This window comes from Mercenaria mercenaria, chromosome 2, assembly GCF_021730395.1.
Source record: "Mercenaria mercenaria strain notata chromosome 2, MADL_Memer_1, whole genome shotgun sequence".
NCBI lineage: Eukaryota > Metazoa > Mollusca > Bivalvia > Venerida > Veneridae > Mercenaria > Mercenaria mercenaria.
In genome coordinates this window covers 74559937-74583162 of record NC_069362.1, presented here as the reverse complement: position 1 = coordinate 74583162, position 23226 = coordinate 74559937, and the positions used below count along the sequence as shown (strand labels likewise).

At 32.3% G+C, this 23226-nt stretch overlaps 1 protein-coding gene across 1 annotated transcript in view; it reads left to right on the top strand.

Moving 5' to 3' along the window:
• The window catches only part of LOC123562841 (prolactin-releasing peptide receptor-like), a 47806-nt gene extending 26405 nt beyond the window's left edge, over nt 1–21401 (top strand). The window contains exons 3-6 of the mRNA XM_045355438.2: nt 3778–3878; nt 5240–5330; nt 13572–13720; nt 16325–21401. Of these exons, the coding sequence (XP_045211373.2) occupies nt 3778–3878; nt 5240–5330; nt 13572–13720; nt 16325–16445 (462 nt within the window). The 3' untranslated portion in view covers nt 16446–21401. The remainder of the gene's footprint in view (nt 1–3777; nt 3879–5239; nt 5331–13571; nt 13721–16324) is intronic.
• Nucleotides 21402–23226: the final 1825 nt, after the last annotated feature.

Genomic DNA, 23226 nt, shown 5'->3' with positions numbered 1-23226 from the left:
AGATTTGAAGTTTGAAAATTGACAAAACAATGAATTTTCAGCAAACTCATTTACGCCTAGATTTCATAATAACTTGAAAGAATATTGCATTGCCAGGTATAGAAATATTATAGCAAAAACATAAGTATTTATTTATAAGCTTTTCATAAAATTATACAGTCCAAACCCTTTTCTAAAATTTAAAGATTATTTTCCGTAATCATGGCAACATACAAGCATTTTTGTATAGATTTTATTTTCTATGAAACCATAAAAATGCATCTACAAGCTGTCATAAGGCATCAGAAACATATTCCAGTCTGAATTAAACAGATACAAGCACAATAATGATGTATGACTAAAATGTTATAGTGACATTCATCAAATATAAATTTTGTTAAATAAGACGGGGGAAAAGGATTAAGTCAAGATATTATGTTGGCTTTAAAGTAATCTAACAACTTTCTTCTAGAAGTCACAGATAGATTAATTATCAAGAAATGATAAAACAGAACGTCAGCTAATGGAGTATTATCCCGGCATAATCTCATTTTAAAAAAAACAACACGCAGCTGCTTTTTAATCAACGGAAAGGGCAATTTTACTAAGATTTGGTGGCACTGGATTTTTTACAGCCAGCATTTTGTAACGATTGAAATGAAATGAATAAATCAGGGAATTCACATTGACACACAATGAGCTCATTTTCAATTACAAGATAATAAGACACAAGTGTATACACATCAAAATAATGTCTATGTTATTTGTTATCATACATGGAACATCCATTCCTCTCTGAAGTATGAGATTTAACAATAAGAAAGAGTGCACAGAAAATTCATAAAAGGGTAACATAAGCTTTAGGTAAATATCTTAACATGTAACGCTATATCGAGAAAGATAATTAGATCTGTAGATGAACAATTGGAGACAAGACCTATTTAAACAAAGTAATGTCTGAAACATATGAATATCGAAATGAATTGCGTTAAACTGAGAAATGGTATTGCTAAAATACGAAAGTCACTTTTTAAACTAGTAACATTTGAATATATTGAGATCTGAAAGAAAATGTATTCAGTCTGAACACCACGACTTAAGTCAGCCCTGTTCATATTCTGATTCGAGGAAAAAGTATATATCACCTGTTACAATCACCCAAGCATGATTTAAACTAATATGACTTTTATAAACATCAAATATGAATGTTATAAACAGACTAGACGTCTGATGTAAACATTAATTGAAAATGAGAAATGATATTTATATCTCCAAAATGTATTGTTGGTGAAAATACGGATAATATAGAGATGAAAAATTAAAGGAAATGCATTCTTTGTTACTACAACTACAAGATTCTAACCGGTTTCACCATTAACAAGAGCTTGGTATTTCCATCCATACCTACAACAAATTATATTTCCCTTTTCTTGCATATATTAGAAGAAATAAAATAAAACGAATATTTTTCTTTGAAGCACTATTTGATTATAGTAGCTATGAATTTACGCAGTCAGTCACACCATAGTACGTGAGTCATCTTAAAACACGGAGTGTAAGACGAGTTTTCCTGCATAGGCAAATCACTGGAAAATCTGCTCGTTATGCAAAAAAAAGCCATGCTTTTTTCATCTTCCCAAGGGAAACATTCCTTTTTTTTTCGGCTTGTACAATTATAGAAAAATGAGGTATTTCGATGTAACATCTCATATCGTGTTCTGTATCTGCTAACTTGAAGTATGATCTTGTCTGCCTGTCTAATATGCTGATTATGAATAGTAGCGTATCGCATATATTATATTCCTTCTTTCACAAGTTGTTGCAATTGTATTTAAATGTATGTCTTCCATTGTAGAAGATGAGGGCATAATTCATAATTCCCTCAGCCACTTTTATTAATTAGGTAATCTTGTTTTGTGTCATCAGATTTCACACGTGTTAATAATTCCTTTAGAGTTGCTGATTGGCCTTTGTTCTTGATTAATTTGTGTTTGTGTATAATGTCTTAAATTTTTTCATGTTTTTATAATTTGAGATTGTTTTTGATGATTCTAAAGTCTCTGCATTTCTTGGGTTTTGTGTCAATAAGTAATTTGTAACAAATTACTTGAGTGTCATCTCTTTCTTGTATTTGTTCCACTTTAGTGATTATTTGTGCCATATATATATATAAAAACCCTGAAGCACCTGGTTTGTTGGAACATTCTTTTGTATATGATCCCTGATCGTTCCAAGATCCCTACAAAAGAATGTTCCAAGATCCCAGGTAAATATAACGGTACCCTACGGAATGAATAGAATTGCGTTCCAACATACCAGGTATAGTAAGGATATATATATATATATAATGTAATGAGCCGCGTTGTGGGTTATGTAAACACATTGTAGAAGGTTCTACTTTAAAATTAAATAATAAAATTTTTCATATAAAAGAAAACATTGATTGTACTGTTCAAAATGTTCTGTATGTTTTGATTTGCAATGGATGCAAAGAGTATTATATTGGTCAAACAGGTGATAAATTAAGAAACAGAAGGACAGTTCATGATCAGCAAATAAGAGACCCATCAACAAGACAATTGCCTGTTAGTGAACATTTAGATCTATGCTCTAAAATGGACCCACAGTATTTAATTTTTCCTTTTTATAAATTTCATAATGATAATGTTTCAGCCAGGTTGTCTAAGGAACGTTACTTTTTTGATATATCTAAGTCAAAACTAAACAAATATTGATGACGTCATAAAATAACGTTGCGTACACATGTGTACACATGTGACGTTGCGCAGCAACTACACATTGTTTATATGTCTGCCCTGATAATTATGATATGAAACCGGTAGGTAGACAGAAATACAGATAGAGGAACCAATTGGATGTTTTTCTTTTTTATTTATTATATACTTGTCCAGGAGTAACTTTTAATACTCTCTCTCTCTCTCTCTCTCTCTCTCTCTCTCTCTCTATATATATATGCCAGTTTCAATTAGTGCCAAAGAGTAGCTGCGAAGTATAAGATACGTTCTTAGTTCTTGAAGTCGGTGATCACGTTGAGCTGTGTTTGAAACAAAAACAAATATCCTTGTTGCAAAGTAAAACGGAATATTTTCTTTTGTGTTTTGAGTGACACGAACTGAAAAAATAGAGGTTTTTGGCAAAAAACAACGTCATTGTTTACAACCCTTCACTTGAAGATGCATGCTAATGGTGAAACAGATCGGGTGTCTTAAATTGTAACTCAACATATTAAACTAAAGCACCAAAAATGAATTTTCTTCTTTTTCCGATACACAGTATTATACTTGTACGTCACATTTCCGAAGGAGTATTCAAATGTACTAGGCCATCAGATTTCTGCAGATATAATATTTCTTAGTAATATTTAAGAAGAATTAAACATGTACGAGACCATCAAAATTTTGCATAAAAATACTAACGAGAAAATGCTTATGTTCAAGTTATATTATTATTCATAAGGTCCTGTACGTATTCTGGTAAGAGGAAGACAGGTACCATAACTTAGTTATTCATTTTAATATTGCCTCTCCTTGTTTAAACAGTTATATGATACAGATTACGTTTGCCTTGTAATTTATTTTTGTTATATTTTCGGCCCTTTTGGTCATGGACTCCATTCAATGCAACTGTCTAACGACAATCCACTTTAACCGATGCAAGGGGCATCAGAGGTATTGCACATTTAATAACCCTTTTTAGATTAGATTTTAATGTCTTATATTATCTGAGAAGACTAGGGGAATATTTATCAGTATTATCATTCATGTTAATATTTTTCAGGTTGTGAAAATGCTCATCATTGTGGTCTTGTTGTTCGTTATTTGTTGGATGCCACTTCAGCTCTACAGCCTTATATCTGAGATACACCCACAAATAAATGAGTAGGTGTTCTAGAGAAAACAATGTATTACTAATGTAGACTTATTTGTCCTCGGGAATATTTTTGCAATTATTCACAAGAAAAATGTACTAAGAACCAAAATGAAAACGCAAGAGATATCAACTTTAATGCTTGTTTTCTTAAAGGAAGCTTCGAATGAACAATTGTACGTATTTTGTTAAATATTTTGTCATTAGATAATGACATGGGAAGTTAATTAACTCATTGCATAGAGGTACAAACTCGTACAAACTCCGATTAGTGATTAGCGAACCGTATTTCTGCCATACTACTTAATTGTGTAATATTTTTATACCATATGCTGAAAGAAAGATGTTGGAGAGTTATGGTATCGACAAGACGAGATATGAAAGTGCAAACAAAAAATGCACAGAAATGCATTTACTTTGACTATACATTGTTTGTAAACGCGTTTAACTTTATAAAATCTTTATACTGTCATTAAGACGTGTGAACTATATTTACAAATTCATATGAAACAATTTATTTCCGTTCACACTTTCATCCATGCCAGCATGTTAATCGAAAATGAAAGCCTTAAAAGCGCCATGTACAACTAAAAAATAAAGTCATAGACTACTTGATGGCAGGTTATTCTCTTAAACTCTTTTTTGCTTTGATAATAAATGTTCTAGAGACGTCTTGAAATGATAGGCAAATACATTTTCTGATGTAACCCCAAGGGTCTTTCGTGATTTTCAAACCTTTGAAAACAGCGCGATGTGTAATCCTTACAGGACGTACCTTTGAATCTAATTCACTCGTTCGTTTCGGAATTGACAAATACAATCTGTTCGTATAAGAATTTAGTATTTTGATAATATTTTTATGCGCAACCCCTTGAGGGTGGCATATAGTAATTGCAACGTCCATTTGTTATTCGTTCGTCCCGATTTCGTGTCAGGTCTGTAACTTTGTCATTCATGGATGGATTTCATAAAAGATCAGCACAAATAACCGTTATGACATGAGAATGCGTTACGTGCAAAAACCTTAAATCAATCACAAAAAATATTTTTTTCAATTACATGTATCTTCCTGATTTCCTGCCTGTAAATAATTTGTGATTCACAGATGGATTTTTTAAAAAAAACTTTGCACCAATGATCAGCATGACAGGATAATGTGTACTGTACAAGAACAATAACCCTACCCTTCTAACATTTTAAATTATCTCCCTTTATTGATTGTCCGTTCCGATTTCGTGTCCGGTATTTTACTTTGCCGATCATAGTTAGATTTCATCAAACAGTTACCAAGATAATACTTATTTGTTTCTACTTCATTTAAGTAAAACAGTGAAGGGGCATGTACTTTTTCAAAAGGAGTTTATTGTTTCAGGTATAAATACATCAACATTGTTTGGTTCTGCTCAAACTGGTTGGCAATGAGTAACTCGTGTTACAATCCTTTCATATATGGCCTTCTCAACGTAAGTATATTTTCCTATAACATCATTAATGATTTTGATAAAATTTCAAGGCAGATCTATATAAGACTCCTGTAAAGTTGAAAAATAACAACATACAAGTAAAATGCTGGAAAAAATGAAAGGTTAAAAGTGGCATCTACACGTTTCCAGTTTTAATTATTGCAAGAAAGTTTACAATTAAGAAAACAAATTGTTTCAAAAGAAATACAGTTTCAGAATGCCTTATAAAAGTCGTTAAAAAGTTGTCGTTTTGCAGACAAGTAAATGCCTTAGACACAGATTGCGAAATGGACACACATTTACTGATGCAATGTATCCGAAATAACACGAAGTCACGTTATACACTCTCAAAAATTAAAAACTCAACATCCACATATGACGATTATTTCGTTCTTGAAACTTTTATGAAAATAATTTGATTTTCACATTTAATATTATCTATTTAACCGTGTCTCTTTTACTGTAATTGAAGCGCAACCATTTTAAACTATTGACCTAGTCACTCAACAAAGTAAAAGCAGACTAGGGTTGACTGAGTCTGTTCATAAGAGATAATGAAATGTGCAACATCCCTGACGCCACTAGCACCAGCTAAAGTTAAGCTCGTAAACATTGAATAGAAGAAAAGACCAGAGGTCTGTTTCACGAAGCATCTCAAGTTATCCTAAGTTTGATCATGTGATAGAACATCGAAGTGTCATAAGTTATAACCTAAACTGTCTCACAAAGATAACTAATGAATGTGCTTAATAGGGGTCGTTTAAGAATGTTTGAAAAATACTTTATGCAGAAACCATTTATTTGAAATATTCAATTATAAGATATGTCTAATAAACGAGTTATATTAATATATGATGTATACTAGTTAATTTTAAAGCAAATTGTGAGGTATTCTTTCATAGCCATGAAGAATGCGATTATTATTTCGAAGTACATTTTTTTTATTTTTGTAGTGAATCTGTGTCATTTGTAACAGATATAACTTAACAATAATTATATCCATATATTTGATAATCCAAATCCGTAACAGCGTAACTGAATCCGGAAACCAATGGAATTATATTTACATTTTATTACTTTTGTAGTTGAAATGGACTGAGGTTCTTCGAATTATTTTAACCTTTTTTTAAAAACACTTGTGCAATATCTTAAAATAATTTTATATCTTCAAAATTTAAGAAGTTTCTGAATTGATAATAATCATAAATATCAACTTTTAAGTTTCTGATGTACTGTAAAACCTATGCTTAAAATACCGCTTATATACACATATAAAGACCATAATCATAATACTTGCTTATAATGGCCACGGTTTTCTCTTTCCGTTTGTTTGTCGCGTATCTGTATTAACCTGTGTTGGCAGATCACCTGTCAACAAAGGCCCCTTTTGCATTCCCAATGATCGTACAGACAGGGTTGATCGTATATATAAATGGTATTGTCTGTTGAAAACAAAGGAGTCAACAAACCTCGGTATAGAGTTGAAGAATACAAAACTTAACGAAACTTTCTATCCTACTTGAATACAAGTCTTTTCAATAATTCATAGGTAAGAATTACTTGTGACAAGATATTTACATGAGTTTCAAATGGTATATGTGCAACACATAGAAAAGGGCCAATTGCCTTTAACAGCAACGATTTCATAAAATGCCTAGAATTAAGCTTATATTACCTTTTATATTTTCTCTGTGTGTTTTAAAAACAGTTGTTAACGGGAAAATATTTAGGTTTCATTTGAGACGCACTCGGTGGTCGAAAAATTCAAAATGAAAGAACGTTTTAAGTAATATAGATCGTATTTAGATGTTTTTATATCAAATTATAATACGCAATGAAATAACTGATATATAATTTGAAAATAAAACTCGTTCACTTGATTCTGACTTTACTTCATGTTAACGTAACCATTCTGCTCAAGTACTGACCTGCTCTCCACAACTCATTTATATCTCCCTTCAAACGTAAGATCTCTGTCAAATCTTTATAACCTCGTCCGGATATCAAACTTGTATTCAAAACCTCTAAAACTATAACCGATGTAACCGACGGGTAAAATTGTTTTTGATTCATTCATATTCAGATGGAAATAACTTTGATTGTTAGTGTTTATTTCTGTCCCTGTCAATCAGTTGCATTTCCCTTATCAGAGAGGTTGCGAGTTTAGATGTGTTAGGGCATGTGTAGGCTTTTATTCTTTATTATAACAGACGTCTCTTGAATCTAATAAAAGAAAAAGAACAATTTTCACACAATAAAGACGTATACTTAAACATATATCTGAAGTCTTAACCTTACATATTTATATATGTATGACACGCAACGCAGTTTATAAAACGAGTTTTGGCATACATTCTACTGTTATAATTACTAATTTAGAGAATGTCTACACGCAAAAGTAAAAGCAAAATTATGCGATCACAAGCTATCTATTTAAGCCATGTTAAACTTAGGCGGCCACCATACTAAAGTCTGTTCCATTCCAAAGGTTTACCCCAACTTTGGAGTCATATGACAAAACTACGACACTTACCGGCAAAGTAAACATGGTTTGATAAACTAAAAAAAAGTCACCATCGAGAAATTTAACGATTTTTTTCTGCTTTGCCAAATATCCAAATAAATGACAAATTTATATTTTCAACGGCAGTCTCCCATTGTAATTTCTTGTCGCCATTGGAGTTTGCTCTCTAAATTTGAAGTATTGCGGGAAAATTCTCGTGAATTTTATCGGGAGCGACTCAAAACTCATTTCGTTCACAATTCCCTACAAGTGAATGCATGAGTGAAATGAAATTTTGTGTTTAAAAAACATGTTATTTAGATCTAGAAAAAATGTAAATTGACTCACTTTTAACCTATCAAAGTTGTAAACACTCCAAAATTCTTCCAAGTCTTCAATAGCTCTATCCAATCCTCAATGAATCAGTTGTAAACAAACAAGCTCTTTTACACATCGATGAAATTCAGGCATCAATCGCACCATGCCCTTGAAACGATGACTTGTTCAATTTAACATCATTTCCAAACGCATGGTTCAAAGATAACCTGTATTTTAGCATCCTTAATGAAGTATTTACAGTCCGCCACATATCCAAATTCTTTCACAATGAACACAATATTCACCCTATCGAGTCCCGGTTTTCTTTGAAAGAAACTTATGACGTATGAGATAAATGACGTAGTATTGCTGGCACTATGCAGATTTATATGAGGCGCACAAGGGAAAATTTACATAGGTGTACAATCAGCCGATAGAAGATAGAAATCTTGACGTGTGTCATGCTATAATCATATTTTACTTTTTGAAATTTATAGATCTATTTAAACAATGATTAATTCTTTATCATTTCGTCAACCTATCTGTTTTATTTTTTTTTATAATGTTGCTGTTTATATGGAAGCATCTCCTTTTTTAAAAGCGAAATCGGATCGTGAACCCATTCTCTGTTTTTATTAAATTATTATTATTATCTTTATTATGCCAGATTTACATTTGACTTAAATAACTGCTAAAAAGTCCAGAGAGCAGTCATAGAACGTAAAATATTGTTATTCATAACCGCCGATTTCAATTATAAAAAAATATCCCCGAACTATCATTTATCGACTTTTATTGTCCATCAGAGCTACGATGTCCAGAAACAGATTAAAACATTTACAAACTATTTTCAAATCATTCATGAATAATTAACGCTAATGCTAGCTGAAACTTGTTTTCATTCCGTTAAAGTTTTGCTTTAGTCTTACATTACTCCAGTCAGGGTTTTTTTTAACAAAGGTTTGATATTTTCTTTTTGTTTCTATCTTTATATATATTATATTCCTGTTGAATTTGCAGTCTGGAGTATGCTTTTAAATTCCACAAAGGTATGAGCTCAATCGTCGCAAGTGTTACGTAACTTCAGATTTTTTTCTGAATTTAACGAGCACAGATTAATTATTGTCTCTGGCACAAAGTCTTGTTAATAAGGTCCACGGAGACAGATTGATAAGTCTTTTCTTTTCGGTCGGTGCTCACACGTGTAACATTTGGCACGTGACGAGGCGCGCGATCGAAGAAAATATGATAGAATGATCAAAATGATAAGCAAAAAGTGTAACATAGGCACTTTTAATTAAAACAAGAGTTTTTTTTCCTAGAATTAACAGAAAAAGCCCATTTGAGAGAGCATTTATATAAGAATTTAGACTAAATAATTCAGGGGTGTAAAAAAAATTTTCACACCACTCGCCCTGCAGGACTAATAGCCAGTAATATCTACTCGCCCTTAGTGAACAGCCACTCGCCCTAATAATTGACACTTTTGATAATGTCACTTTTATGAAAGGAGTATTATGTACAATAGTATTATTTCCCGAAAAATATTTATTTTGAAAAGTGTCTAAAAACATCGTCCATCCACCCGTGTTGAAAGAGATGAAAAGAAAAACGTTAAAGATTATCGGTAATTATTCAGTTGATAAACTAAGTAATTGACCTTGTTTTCATGATCAATTTACACCCCCTCAAAGAGCTAAAAGAAGTGTGTCAGTATCTTGACATCTGAAGTGGAGATCAAAGCGGTATTTTTGCTCGAGATTGTCATGGCATTACGTCATGTTTTTTCGCGCCATGTGACACATCACTGTCTGATCTTACCGCATCGGTTCTTAAAGGTAGTCAATCACATTAATTTTGAGGAACATTTTCTGACATTTTTCAGTATTTATATATTCTGTTAGAGATTTATTTAAGGAACGAAAAGACCCATTACATAAAGTTAGATACCTATTGGAAATGTATGATTTATTACTTCTTAAGAAAATTTGTAATTATCTCCCTTTAATACAAAAGTGTTTAAAACGTGGATTATTTCTTTTAATTTCAATATAATTTCTAGTTTTACATTTGCATTTGATATATATTGGAATATTACAACTATCTGAAACAAAAGGCAAGTTTTGAAACAAAGTGTAGCTTTGGAATTGATTTATTTTAAATCTATCTGGGTTGCGCAACCAAGATAGACAAAGGGAGGTAATAATAATTTTATAAACTTGCATTTCTAATGAATTTGGCAAGATATGTTCTTGTCAATGCAAATCTTTTACAACTCTAATACAGTAGTGCTTATATTCATAACATTCCTTAGGCAATGTATGTTGGTTGGGCAACCAGGATAGGAAAATCATAGTTTAAAAATTCTTCCAGTGAAAATCTGATGTGTATTAAGAACTTGATAAACACAAATAAGTGTAAATTATCAGTTGGTAAAGTTTTTAAAAAATCTGAAAGTTAACCAAAATCTGATTAACCACCTTTAAAATTGCTGAGAAATAGAAATCAATAAAAAGTTTCTTCTTTAATTTGTTATCAAAAGCGAATGAGCTATATCCCGTATAAAAGGTAAATGTCACAAACGATAGTTACTATAGCGGATATCCTACCTCTGTGACCTATTTGCCCTCAAGGAATTTACATTATTGTTTGACAAAAAAAAAACTTTTAAATTGTTGGTAAAAAAATACATGTACAAAGATTCATTTAAAACTTAATAAAAACCGCAATGACATCACATTGCTTTATTTTAAAATCGCATTTCTATTTACGTTCACGAGGTCACGTAACCTATTCTGCCGCACTTACAGAAATCTGTTTGCCAAAAATCGTTTTACTCTATGTATTGTAATTGCTGCCGCTTTTTCATTATTTAAGATTTTTTTATTCTGTTTTTTGTTCTTTCTGGTCAAAAGTCTGAATTTTATGCCCAGAGTATTCATCATTTATTTACTTTTCGAAAGAAATAAGTAACTAAGATCGCGCTGTTTGAATTTTTACAAATGATTATATGAAAATTAGACCGTTTTTATAGAAGTTTGCCTACATTTCTGTCGATATCTTATTAAAATCATTATAGAATTCAAATAGTATTATTTCTCAAGAGGTGTTGAAAACTTGAAGCGAAAATGTTAAAAAATGAATGCACTACGCACGGTTTTTGTGTACGTGTCGATGTAAATTAGATATTTAATACGACAGGTCGCACGTGCTTGTGGAATGGAAAATTACCGGCATGACGTTTTGATATCTTTACGATTCGCGGGTAAATTCCAGTCAATCCAGGTAGCGACTGAACCATCTCAAAGTTTGTTGAGGTTTTGGAGTTGTAATTTCTGAATTTTGGTAAAGTAAGGACGTAAAAAACCACTCGCCCGATCGGTCGAGTATACAGCGAGGTCCACTCGTCCCACTCAGACTTTAACTCGCAAATGCGAGCGGGCGAGTGGAATTTTACACCCTGTCAGTAAAACGTTAAATTGTTACCTTTGAAAAAGAGGCCATTGTCCGTTCTACATTTTTTATCCACAGTGGTGACTAAAGGAGTTTACATGCAACATAAATATGGAGTCTTAAAGAAAAAATTTGTTTACGTTATTACTTTTCTGTATGTTTTCCGTCACTGGTCCAATATAAAAATTTAGCCTTTCAGTGGAACATTTACATAAACTGATATTTCTTTATAAATTAGATCTGGGTCCTAAATATAACTAAAAAATACAGAAATGTTAACAAAATTATTTAGGAAAACCCAATATTTCTATTTCTAAACGGTCAAGATAGTTTTTGTAACTATGAACGTATTTCAACGCAAATATTTCGAGTGGTAGACATCTAACCATTTTATGTTTAAAACATTTTTTTCCTTGTCCTGTCCGTTCAGATTAATGTGACGTGATTGAAAGGGAATATCCTGATGGACTGCGAAGTTTAGTTTCCACTTTTATTAATCAAATCCATAAAAATACTTCCGGGAGGTAATATCTATCTAGGTCACATCCACAGAAGTCAAGTTATATTATAATTTTCCGGTCTAACAACAGAAAACATAATATAAGAAGAATACCCATGTGTTATTAAAATATCGAGACGCTCGCACGCACATTTGTTTTTAGAATGCCATTGATTTTTGTGTTTGTTTCTTTCTATTTTCTTATTTATTTATTTATTTATTCATGTTGAGGTGGCCTGACATGAATTCCCCAAGAATTAGCATAATACGATAACAAACACAGTATTTTCAAATATTAACTCGGGCGTTTTAATTTTGAGTTGACCCCTAGTTTGTTGCGCTACGGACGCCGCCATATTGGAAAGTCGACGTAACGTCATATAGCATTACGGCCTATGGGGAAAAAAGAAAAATCCAAGATTATATCTTTAAAATACACTTTATTGAAAAAATGAAAAAAAGGTCTAGAGATATTGATGTATGGTATATAAATATGTTTTTTGGACGATTTTATCGATACTGATAATTCAGAAACGAGGTAAACGTAATAGGTGGAACAGACTTTAGTATTTAGGTTCATCCTATGTCATGGCCAGGCTGCACTTAATGTTAGGTGTATTTTAAATTTGAACATAGTTAAACAGGTTTCAAGCAACAACTGTTTTTGCAAAATGTACTCCTAAGTTACATCACGAAATCAACACTGAGTCAAGTATGGAAACTTTTACAGCCTCTACACGACACCCATTAACTCATAAAGAATTATCTATTAAATCTTTTGTTCGAATAACATGTTGTTTTTTTTCGGTATTTTAAAGACACAAAAGTAAACTATACACGTGGACAGGCAGCGACCTAAGGTTCCACCCTTGAGAGCACCATATTAACATTTTAAATTACGTCGACGTCATCTATGTTGGCATTTGCATTGTAAATTTATCTCAATCATTTCACAGTTGAAAATACTAATTAATTTGTTAATGGATATCTTTAATGGTGGATTCCATTGACCGAATGTCTGTATATTTGAATAAATCAAAACTAATCCGAATGTGGGCTGTATGAGCGGTCGTCACGCGTAATGCAGTGCAGAAACAATTCCATCTTTATGTCATACACTTTTAAGCATATTTCATAAATAAATACATCTGGAAGAATTTCTTGAAATATTTAGATAAGTCATTTTTAAAGTTTTGAATATATGCTATGTGTTTCGTTATAATAGTGAAACAGAAGTATTGTTTTAAGGCATTGTGTTTTATTCTAGACTGTTCAATTCCTGGTACTATTTCGGAAATATGTTATTGAGAGTGTTCTTTGTTCCGAGGACGTATAAAATATAATATCTAAATAATAGTGCTGACTGGTCGGATGTATTTAATATTTTAGAACGATCTGTCCTGTTTTTCGTTTATATAAAAGCAAAATGTAACAATGAAATATTTATGACATTATTCTTTTTTCTAAGGAGAAATTTAAGCGAGAGTATCGTCTAATGTTTTCAAAAACAAGATGCCTGAGAAAACATTCCGCTGAGAACAATTCGTCACTCTTCGGAAACGACGGTTCAAACTATGTCAACATGTACAGCGCCAAACGTATAACCCTAACGTTCAGGTAAAGGTGCTAATTCGCCAGTAATGTTTGTTTGTATTCATAAAACACACTAACAGTCGTATTTATTCAATATTTCTTTTTGTGATCTGAACATAGAATATGTAATGTCATACCGTAAGTCTACTTATCCGAAAAAATATGGACTGTTTTTATAGTCATTTTCTTCTTTTCTATAAGCATTTCTTCTGTAATTATATGCCTGTCTAAAGCCATTTCATATAAATTTAGCGAAACTTGATTTCCTACTTGAAATCGTTTTTTATCTCAATAATTCATAGCTAACACTTCCTTGTGATAAGATATATGCACGAGTTTCAAAATCTCGTTATGCAGCACTTAGAAAAGGGCAACTTGCCATTATCAACAATGATTTCATAAAATGCCTAGAATTAAGCCCACATTACTCATTATATTTCTCCTTTGCGTTTTCAAAAACATTTGTTAACGGACTCAGTAGTTGAAAACCCCAAAATGACGTAACTTTGTAAGTAATAAAGATCGTGTTAAAATGTTTTATATCGCATTATAATACACAGTGAATTGATGATAGATAAACTGAAATCAAATCTCATTCACTTGATTCTGACACTACATCGCGTTAAAGTATCCATTGTGCACCCGTACTGACCTGTTCTCAACAATTCATTTATATCTTCCCCATCCGAATAAGGTGTGATGTCAATTGTCTTAAACATTTAGACGTGATGACATCTGTCAAATCTTCGTTTTCTCGTCTCGATATCAAACTTTTTCTGGAAACCTCACAAACTATAGTCTGCCCCACATGCGGCAGAGGTAACCAACGGGTAAAATCGTTCTTAAATCATCCATATCCAGATGGATATAATTTTTTCAGTGATTATTTCTGTCCCTGGATATCAGTTCCGCTTCCTTAATCTGAGATTGCAGTTTCATACATGTTAGAGGATCCTTCATTTTAACAGACGTCTCCGGGGTTTAATTAGATGTAAATGCTGATAAAGGTATCAAATGTAAATACATCCTCAATTTAAGTGTTCTTATATTCCTTACTCACTCATGTCTTTGGTTTGCAATAAAGTAAACCCTACCCGAGGCCGTTCTTTCTTCCGTGGACTTAGTACATTGTACTAAATATTTGATAAAATTTCTTTTATACCTTGTAAGCAAAGCCATCAGAAACTACAAACTACGTCTGCAGAAGTAAAGTAAGTCATTTATTCCAAATATCTAAAAAGAATCATTTTATAGTCATCATTTAATACAAAAGAGTTACATGTGACTTAGGCCCTATCGGCACCCGTTAAATTCAAAACAATGTAACTCCAGATACAGGCAAAACGAGTTTGATGTCATATTTTACAATTAATGACACATTTTCGTAAAAGCAAAGCCTAGCTATTTAGATCTTTCAAATGCTCCGAAAATTTTCATGTTATTGTCCGCTATAATGTTATTTGAGTGGAAATAGCAGAAAAATCCACGAGATGAAAATTTGAAAGTATCAATTCGTTTGGCGCCTTCCGTCAAAAAAATAAAATAGAACGTCAAAATTGTTTTCATTTACTGTACTTTTCAGTAAAATTGAAAGAAAAATAGACACAAGTGACTGAAAAGTCATGTTGACATGTCATCTTCTGACTTTTTAAACATTTTCCCTATTGGGTAATAATCGGGACCGATTTCGGCAGAAATACTTTCTCCTGAATATATTATAATGTAGCTTTGTTATTAATAGAAAATACGTGAATTCTAGAATACTGGGCACAAATATTTAGTAATTCAAGGTTTTTAGTATGCAAACATGAATGATATGATGGTGTATCAGCTCTTCTAATATTTATTTAAGAAATAATATATCCAAAACTGATTTGTGGTTTAATGAAATCATTGCTTTGAGTTCAGGTGCAAAGAAATTAGACCACGAAGGGGAAGCCCGCCGAGTGATATAATAATATGCATCTTAACGACTTTATTCAAGAGCAAATCACCGTTTGAGATCACGTTATCAAGAATGATTTTGTACGTCCTTAATGACATCCACCAAATACCCGCCTGTTTTGAGTGTTTTTTTTTCATGTGCTGCTTTGACGTTTGACGCTATGAAACAATAATTGTGACTTACAAATAGTAAATTGTTGCCAAATAACACACACTTTAGTTATTCTTTGTTTGATACGTAAACAATTCAGGTCATGTTGGACCGTTTGGTATTTGTATTCAGATGCGTTACATTTTTGATACAGAAAAACAAAATAGTACTATCAGTACTGAAATATCCTTAAATATTGGCTTAAATATTGGCAGGGGCCTCCGTGGCCGAGTGGTTAAGGTCGCTGACTTCAAATCACTTGCCCCTCATTGATGTGTGTTCGAGCCTCACTCGAGGCGTTGAATTCTTCATGTGAGGAAGCCATCCAGCTGACATACGGAAGGTCGGTGGTTCTACCCAGGTACCCGCTCGTGATGAAATAATGCACGGAGGGACATCTTGGGTCTTCATCCACCATCAAAGCTGGAAAGTCGCCATATGACCTATAACTGTGTCCTTGCGACGTTAAATAATAAAAAAATATTGGCTCTTTTTAATCATTTTGGTGAATAAAATATCTTTTTACATTTTAGGCCAAGCAATAGTCTCCACGGGACTCCATGCATTCATCATCAAACGCCAAATCACCGTTGTAGCCGAAGGAATGGATACGTGACATTTGTTGCTCGGGGTAATGCAGAAGACTCCTTCTAGGAGAACTGAACACTCTTTCACTGAGGTGTTATCAACCTCTTTTTGTGAAAGAAGAGGATTTTCTGTACCACATCACCTTTTAGTTTGTCTGTTGTGATTGGGTTGACTGGAAATTAGGGTGGCCCGTTAATCTAGAAGTACAAACTCGACTGCCAATCCAGAAGTCTGGGTTTCGAATCCCGGCCAAGGCACTGGGCATTTCTGAGGTCTCTCGATTTTGCTCGAACCAAGTTAGAAAGATGGTTTAGCTTGTGTTTCTGCTGTACGCCGGAGCAAGGCAAGTTTTAAAAAACCGGACATGCCTGTATCTAAAAGATTTCACTCTCTTTGTTCTCGGTCATGTAGTTTGACGTATCTGTACTTTTATATAATGAATCATGCGCTCTGAATGGCTGCTCTTGTCTGTAAATAACCTTTGAAAGTGGCGTGTTTGTCATGAAACGAGTATTATAAATATAAATACAGTGCATTCGCGATGCTACGAATCGCAATTTAACAGAACAGAACAGAACAGAACAGAAAATTTATTTGACTTAAGTACAAGACTCAGACTCATCGTCATAACAAACATATTATAATATAGCAATACATCCAATGAGATATTAACAAATGGATAAAGTAGTTTGAGTCAAGGGTATATAGGATTTTTAACATTCAACACAGCATAATAATTCAAATACCTAGAGAGTGTCGCTACAAAGATAACCAGTGTAAAAAGTACATTTTTTCTTTCTTTATTATTAACGAAATACCGGTATACTACGAAAAGGTGCTGTGGTCCCGGCTGCTTTCCTTCTTATTTCTATGTAACAAAGTCGCGGTTTTACGAAAATGCAATTTTACGAAAAATGCGCTCCTACGAATGTATTGTTATCCCCTTCAAGCCTGTTTTCAAATTGTTTTAGTTGCGATTTTACGAATGTATCGTCTAAGTTTTCACACCTTCCATAACGGCGTGAAAATGCTTTAGAGTGGAAAGTGTCACTATCCTTTAGCTGGGCAGTGATTAAACAGTGATTAAAATGCGAAAACTTAGTAATTAAATTCAAAACACATACGCTGTACACTATGACACAAGTTAGTTATTCTCCTATAACGTCCGATCGGATGGCACACAAGACACACTTGCTTCAATATCTATAGGTCTCAAAGAATCACTGCATAAAGAAAATAAAACAATATTTAAGGCCTGATCGTCTGCATATTGTTGTTTTATTATACCAAAGAATTCAGTAAAGGGTATCCGAGGGTATCGGAATATGCAACTGCGATTTTTTTCCTCGTGCAATAATTTACCCTGTATATGTTTTATGTACAGTGAATAAAAAGTGAAGAAACAAAAACTCGTTCTACATTCTACATACCATCTGAGTTTAGATTTGTAGTAAACCCAGATGTACATATAAAATTGGTATACATATACTCCGATACGAAAATCACATGTATTAATATCACGAGTTACGACGTGAAGATATTAAGGTGCTGTATAGCGGAATTTCCTATGTTACGCTCGAACGAAAATGCGATATTACGAAAACAACGGCCGGTCCCTTGGCTTTTTGTAGGATCGCGATTGTACTGTAGTGTTAAAACTTACTTTGTTTTTTTTTTTTGGTGAAATTGTTGTTGAACATGCATTCTCGTCTGAAAATTGTCTGATGCATTGTGCTGGTGACTTGTTCGTATAAATTCTCTCTGTCTATAATGAATTATATTGCGAAGTTGTATCTTGGCGGATTTTACGTATTGAAAAGCAAATTGTTATGAAATGTTTCCATTATTGCATACAATCTTTTTACTTTTTTTTGTATCATCGTGATTCTTTTATCAAAATATAGCTTGTTAAATGTATAGCTTTGAGAGAAACTAGATATTTTACTGCATGTGATTTTGTGTTGTACTTAGATTTTATATTTACATTTACTATGTATTTTTATAGACAGAGAAATAAAACGCATTTTCTTTCTTATATCGTATAAACAATATTTGCGCAGTACTATCAATGACAACCCTTTTCGCGAAATTGTACGTGCGATCTAACTTTGTTGACAAAGCGTAAATAGAATGTCATCATTCTGAAAAACAATATAATGTGAAAAAAGGAAATTAAGTAATTAAGAAACTTATTTCACTCACAGGAGAGATCGAAAATAAATTGACACGACTATACAATTTTCACATGATTTAATAAGGATTTTAGGGAACTGTATTTTTATAGGAAGATGAATTACAACTAAACGCGGGCAGAACATTTTGGCTGCTGTATCATGTTATTGTTAAGATCAATTGAATGAATTTCTTTTTACAAAGAAACCGCATACCCTGTTTGAAAGTCAGCCACAATAAAATGAAGTTTTAAGGTTTAATTATTAATTGTGTATTTATTCGGGTGTGAAATACATTACTTTTGGCAAATCATCAAAGAACCGCTAGCGCGATTCATGATATTGCCAGAAATCCAACTAGTGTTTATACCCGTTCCCATTTAAACGCAAAAAGACCCCACTCAATCCTTGAAGGATTATGGTCAAAACGTACCCAAACCAATATGTACCAACATAGTAAAGTCAAAATGTACCAAAATGTACCCACAATGTTTGGTCTAAATGTAACAACTTTAAAAACGTTAAATGTACCCATAAATTCCAAGTAATATAAATAAGACTTTAAATGTAAGGTTTTAGTTCAATGATACAGAGTTTAAAACTTAATTTTCACACCTTCAGCAACTAAGCAGATGCACACTTGACAACAAAAAGTAATTATTGTAAAAGTCATTAGTCATTTTTTCAAGTCACACCTAATTTAATTATCAAGATGACTTTCTTTACGTTTTTAAGATCCTCACTCCTTGTGCTGTACTAAATACTAAATATAATTGTTGTGTACTGTCATTTATTTGTTATTCAAAATTCAATAACATGAGTCCGTTTTAAACTTAGTGTGGATCGAGAGCTGTCCTACTCGACCCGGCATCAGCGTCCTTCCGCGTCCGCACCTTGGTTAAAGTTTTGATTCACTTTCTGTTTATCTCCTTAATTACTTGGTGAATTTGTTTCAAACTTAAAATATTTATTCCTCATCACCCCGTCATCATATGGCACAAGGGCCACAATTCTCACACCAATATTTCATGAATTATCCCCTTTTCTACTTAGAATTTCAGGTTAAAGTTTTGATGCACTTTCCCTATATCTCAGTTATTCCTAAATTGATTTGATTCAAACTGAAAGTAGTTGTCCCACATCATAAGACACAAGGCCCATAACTCTGTTACCAATATATAATGAATTATCCCCCTCTTTACTTAGAATTTCAGGTTAAATTTTTGATGCACTTTCACCCTATCTCAGTTATTACTAAATAATTCAAACTTAAAACAGTTGTTCCACCTTATCACTCACATCATATTACGCAAGGTGCATAACTTTGGCACCACTTTTTATTGAATTATTGAATTGAAGGTTAATTTTGATGCATTTTTACTATATCTCAGTTATAACCAAATGGATCTGATTCAGACTTGAAGTAGTTGTTCCACATCATCACCCACATCATATGACACAAGGTGCATAACTCTTGCACCAATATTCTATGAATTATGCCCCCTTTTTGCTAAGACTTATACTTGCATATAGTTTTGATACACTTTATCTTTACCTCTCTTATTTCTTAATATTTTGACATAGACTCAAGCTATTGTGCAAATATCTTAATCCACCATTGGAGCCATTAAACACTCCAGTGACAGCTCCAGCCTCCTCAGATGTGCCCAGATTCACTATCAAGCATCGAAATAGTCGAGAGCGCTGTCTCCTGTGACAGCTTTTTTCTCCCAACTTTGTTTGATAAATATGCAAGTGCAGCTATCATTTTATAAATCAGAAATCTGTCCTCATCTTGGTAGAAGTGAACATGTTGAAAAATTTCACCTAAACGGTTGGCGTGTAGCTTTAAATGTATTTTTATTTTGATAATAATTTATAAATAAATGATCAATATTTATATGGGTACATTTTGATTCTGGTAAAAGAAAAACATGGATACATTTTTAATTCTAATAAAAAACATTGGTACATTTTGTCTTCTTGTCGGTATATTTTGACTTTATATTTTTGGGTACATTTTGGTTTGGATACGTTTTGACCTGCACCCTCCTAAAATGTCTTCTCAAATGTTAGAAGACAGATGTTGTCTAAGCAACAAAGGTCATATTAAAACGTGACAAAAAAGTAAACATGTTCCTGAAAATGAATTAATTACTATACAGTTAATGTTTGCTTCGTCATTTTACATTTTTGAAATATTATTCACTTTGCAACACATCATGTGTAAGCTAAGAATATCTCTTTAAGGATATCTTTAGATAAACAAAGCGAAAATAAATGATTGGAGTAGTCCTTTTTAATAAAAGATATATAAGAATACGACTTTTATTGTAAAATGTGTTTACTTTTTGTGTACTTGAAGTATGCATACATGTTTGTAGAAGCACTTTGTTCCCATAGTTTTCATGGCCTGTGACTTTAATACCTCAGTAATTGCTTACTGTTAATAACCATTTTTGGAATTTAATAAAAATAAGATATTTGACTGAAAATATTGCTTAAAGCTAGTTTTCTTTTTATTCCTTTTGCTTTCATCTGTATTATACCGCTGACTTTTTAAGTTAGTGTTTGCGTGTTTACATTTTGAACTAGATTATATTATTGTCGTTGATTATAATTTTAAATAGGCATGCAAACTTGGTCATGTTTTGAAAACATTTATATAGAAGTGATTTGAGAGTTAGGATATTGCTATATTCAATATTTAATATGTTGTTATTGGCTCTTACAGATCAAACATTTTGTCTTGTACGTCAGCGTATTATTCCATGAAATATATTCAAGGAAGTCGACAAATTTATGTTGTGTAAGCTTAAAATATTTGATTCATATACATTAAAAAATTTAAACACAAAAATGTGAGCTTTTATATCCTTTGCAATGATTCGTGAGCTACATAGAAAGAAGCAGTATACTGTTTCAGCGATAGTGTCCATGGGCTACATTGCTCTAGTCGTTGGCTAAAGATGTACATATATAAAAGCTCAAAATATTCAATAAGAGCTGTCTGTTGAAAGCGCGCTCGACTTTTCAAAGAAATGATGGAAATATGGGGTCAAAACATTACCAGAGATTTTCAAACAAAAGAACAAAAATAGATAAGACAAACAATGTACCTGTATTTGTAGATCAGTCTTGCACTATATGGCAATGTGTGACTATGACGGTAAGCAAACTTTCAAAGTTTCAATACTTATCAAACAGTTTAGACAAAATATGGAATGGTGTGCGAAACTTATTTCAAAAAAGGCCATAACTGAGCTAAAGTTATTGTTCTAGTTATGTAGTCTTGCCTACATATGTAGACTATGATGGTTAACAAGTGGTCAAAGTTTCAAAGCCATATGGCAAACAGGTTAGGCAAAATATGGACTGGTATGAAAAATATAACTGATTTAAAAGTTCAGAAAAGGTTCAGCAAAAATAGTTGACAGAGCTATGTACTCTTGCCCACAGATTGAGATCTTGATGATAAAATGTGTTCAAAGTTTCAAAGCCATATGTCAAATAGTTTTGACGAAACATTGACTTGTACGAACACTGAACCAATTTCCAAGTCAAAAAGGGCCATAATTCAGCCAAAATATTTGACAGAGTTATGTTCCCTTGCCTACAGTTACAGACTGTTATAATAAACATAATAAACAAGTTTTCAAGTTTAAAGTAAATATCTTTGATGGTAAACAAGATATTACGATTTCATAAAAACTTTCACCAACGCCGACGCCGGGGTGAGTAGTATAGCTCTCCATATTCTTTGAATAGCTGAGCTAAAAACGCACACCTATAGTTTTTTCTCTTTTTCTCCAGAAAACAAATAGTAACATTGACCAAATTTCGCACATTTAATATCTTAGCCTTTATGAACGATTATGCCATATTTCATAAATATCGTCGAAATATTTTATTCAACTTTACTTTTCAACTTTATGCATTCTAATAAAAAAAACATGAAAAAAATCGAACTTGTTATACAAAGCCTATGTATGAGATACATTTCTAAACAAAGAAACACATTGATAAAATCGTAATAAGGACCAATACACTTTAGGTAACATATGAAAACATTCAGATTGTCAAACGAGTGCTAGCTAATTGGATTTTTTCCTATCACCAGTGTTTCTTTACATTGAGAGTACATAGGATCTTCTTGCTTATAATTTAGTTTTTTTTATCAAATTCGATCAAAATTAACATTTTCTGACTTTGAAACACCTAGAATGCAGGAAATGTAATTTGTTTTGGCGCTTTAGTTCTTTCAAAATCCCAGTGGTAACATTATGGTATTAAAATCACAAAAAAGATAAATTGTTAAACTGGAATTGCCTGTAGCTTGGAGCTAATGTTCCCATTTAAATACTGTTGGATTTCGCGAATGCATAAAATGAAATTTCAAACCTTTTTCAAGTAAGAATTTCTAAACAATTTAAATGTTTTGAAAGAAAGATTAATTATGATAAGTGCACAAATCTGAAATAGATTTTGAAAAATTTGATAACCAGAAGTGTGCGTTTTTAAAATTAATATACTGAGTGTTTATATATTATACACTTAGCACATATGCATTCTAATAAAAAAAAAAAAAAAACATGAAAAAAAATCGAACTTGTTATACAAAGCCTATGTATGAGATACATTTCTAAACAAAGAAACACATTGATAAAATCGTAATA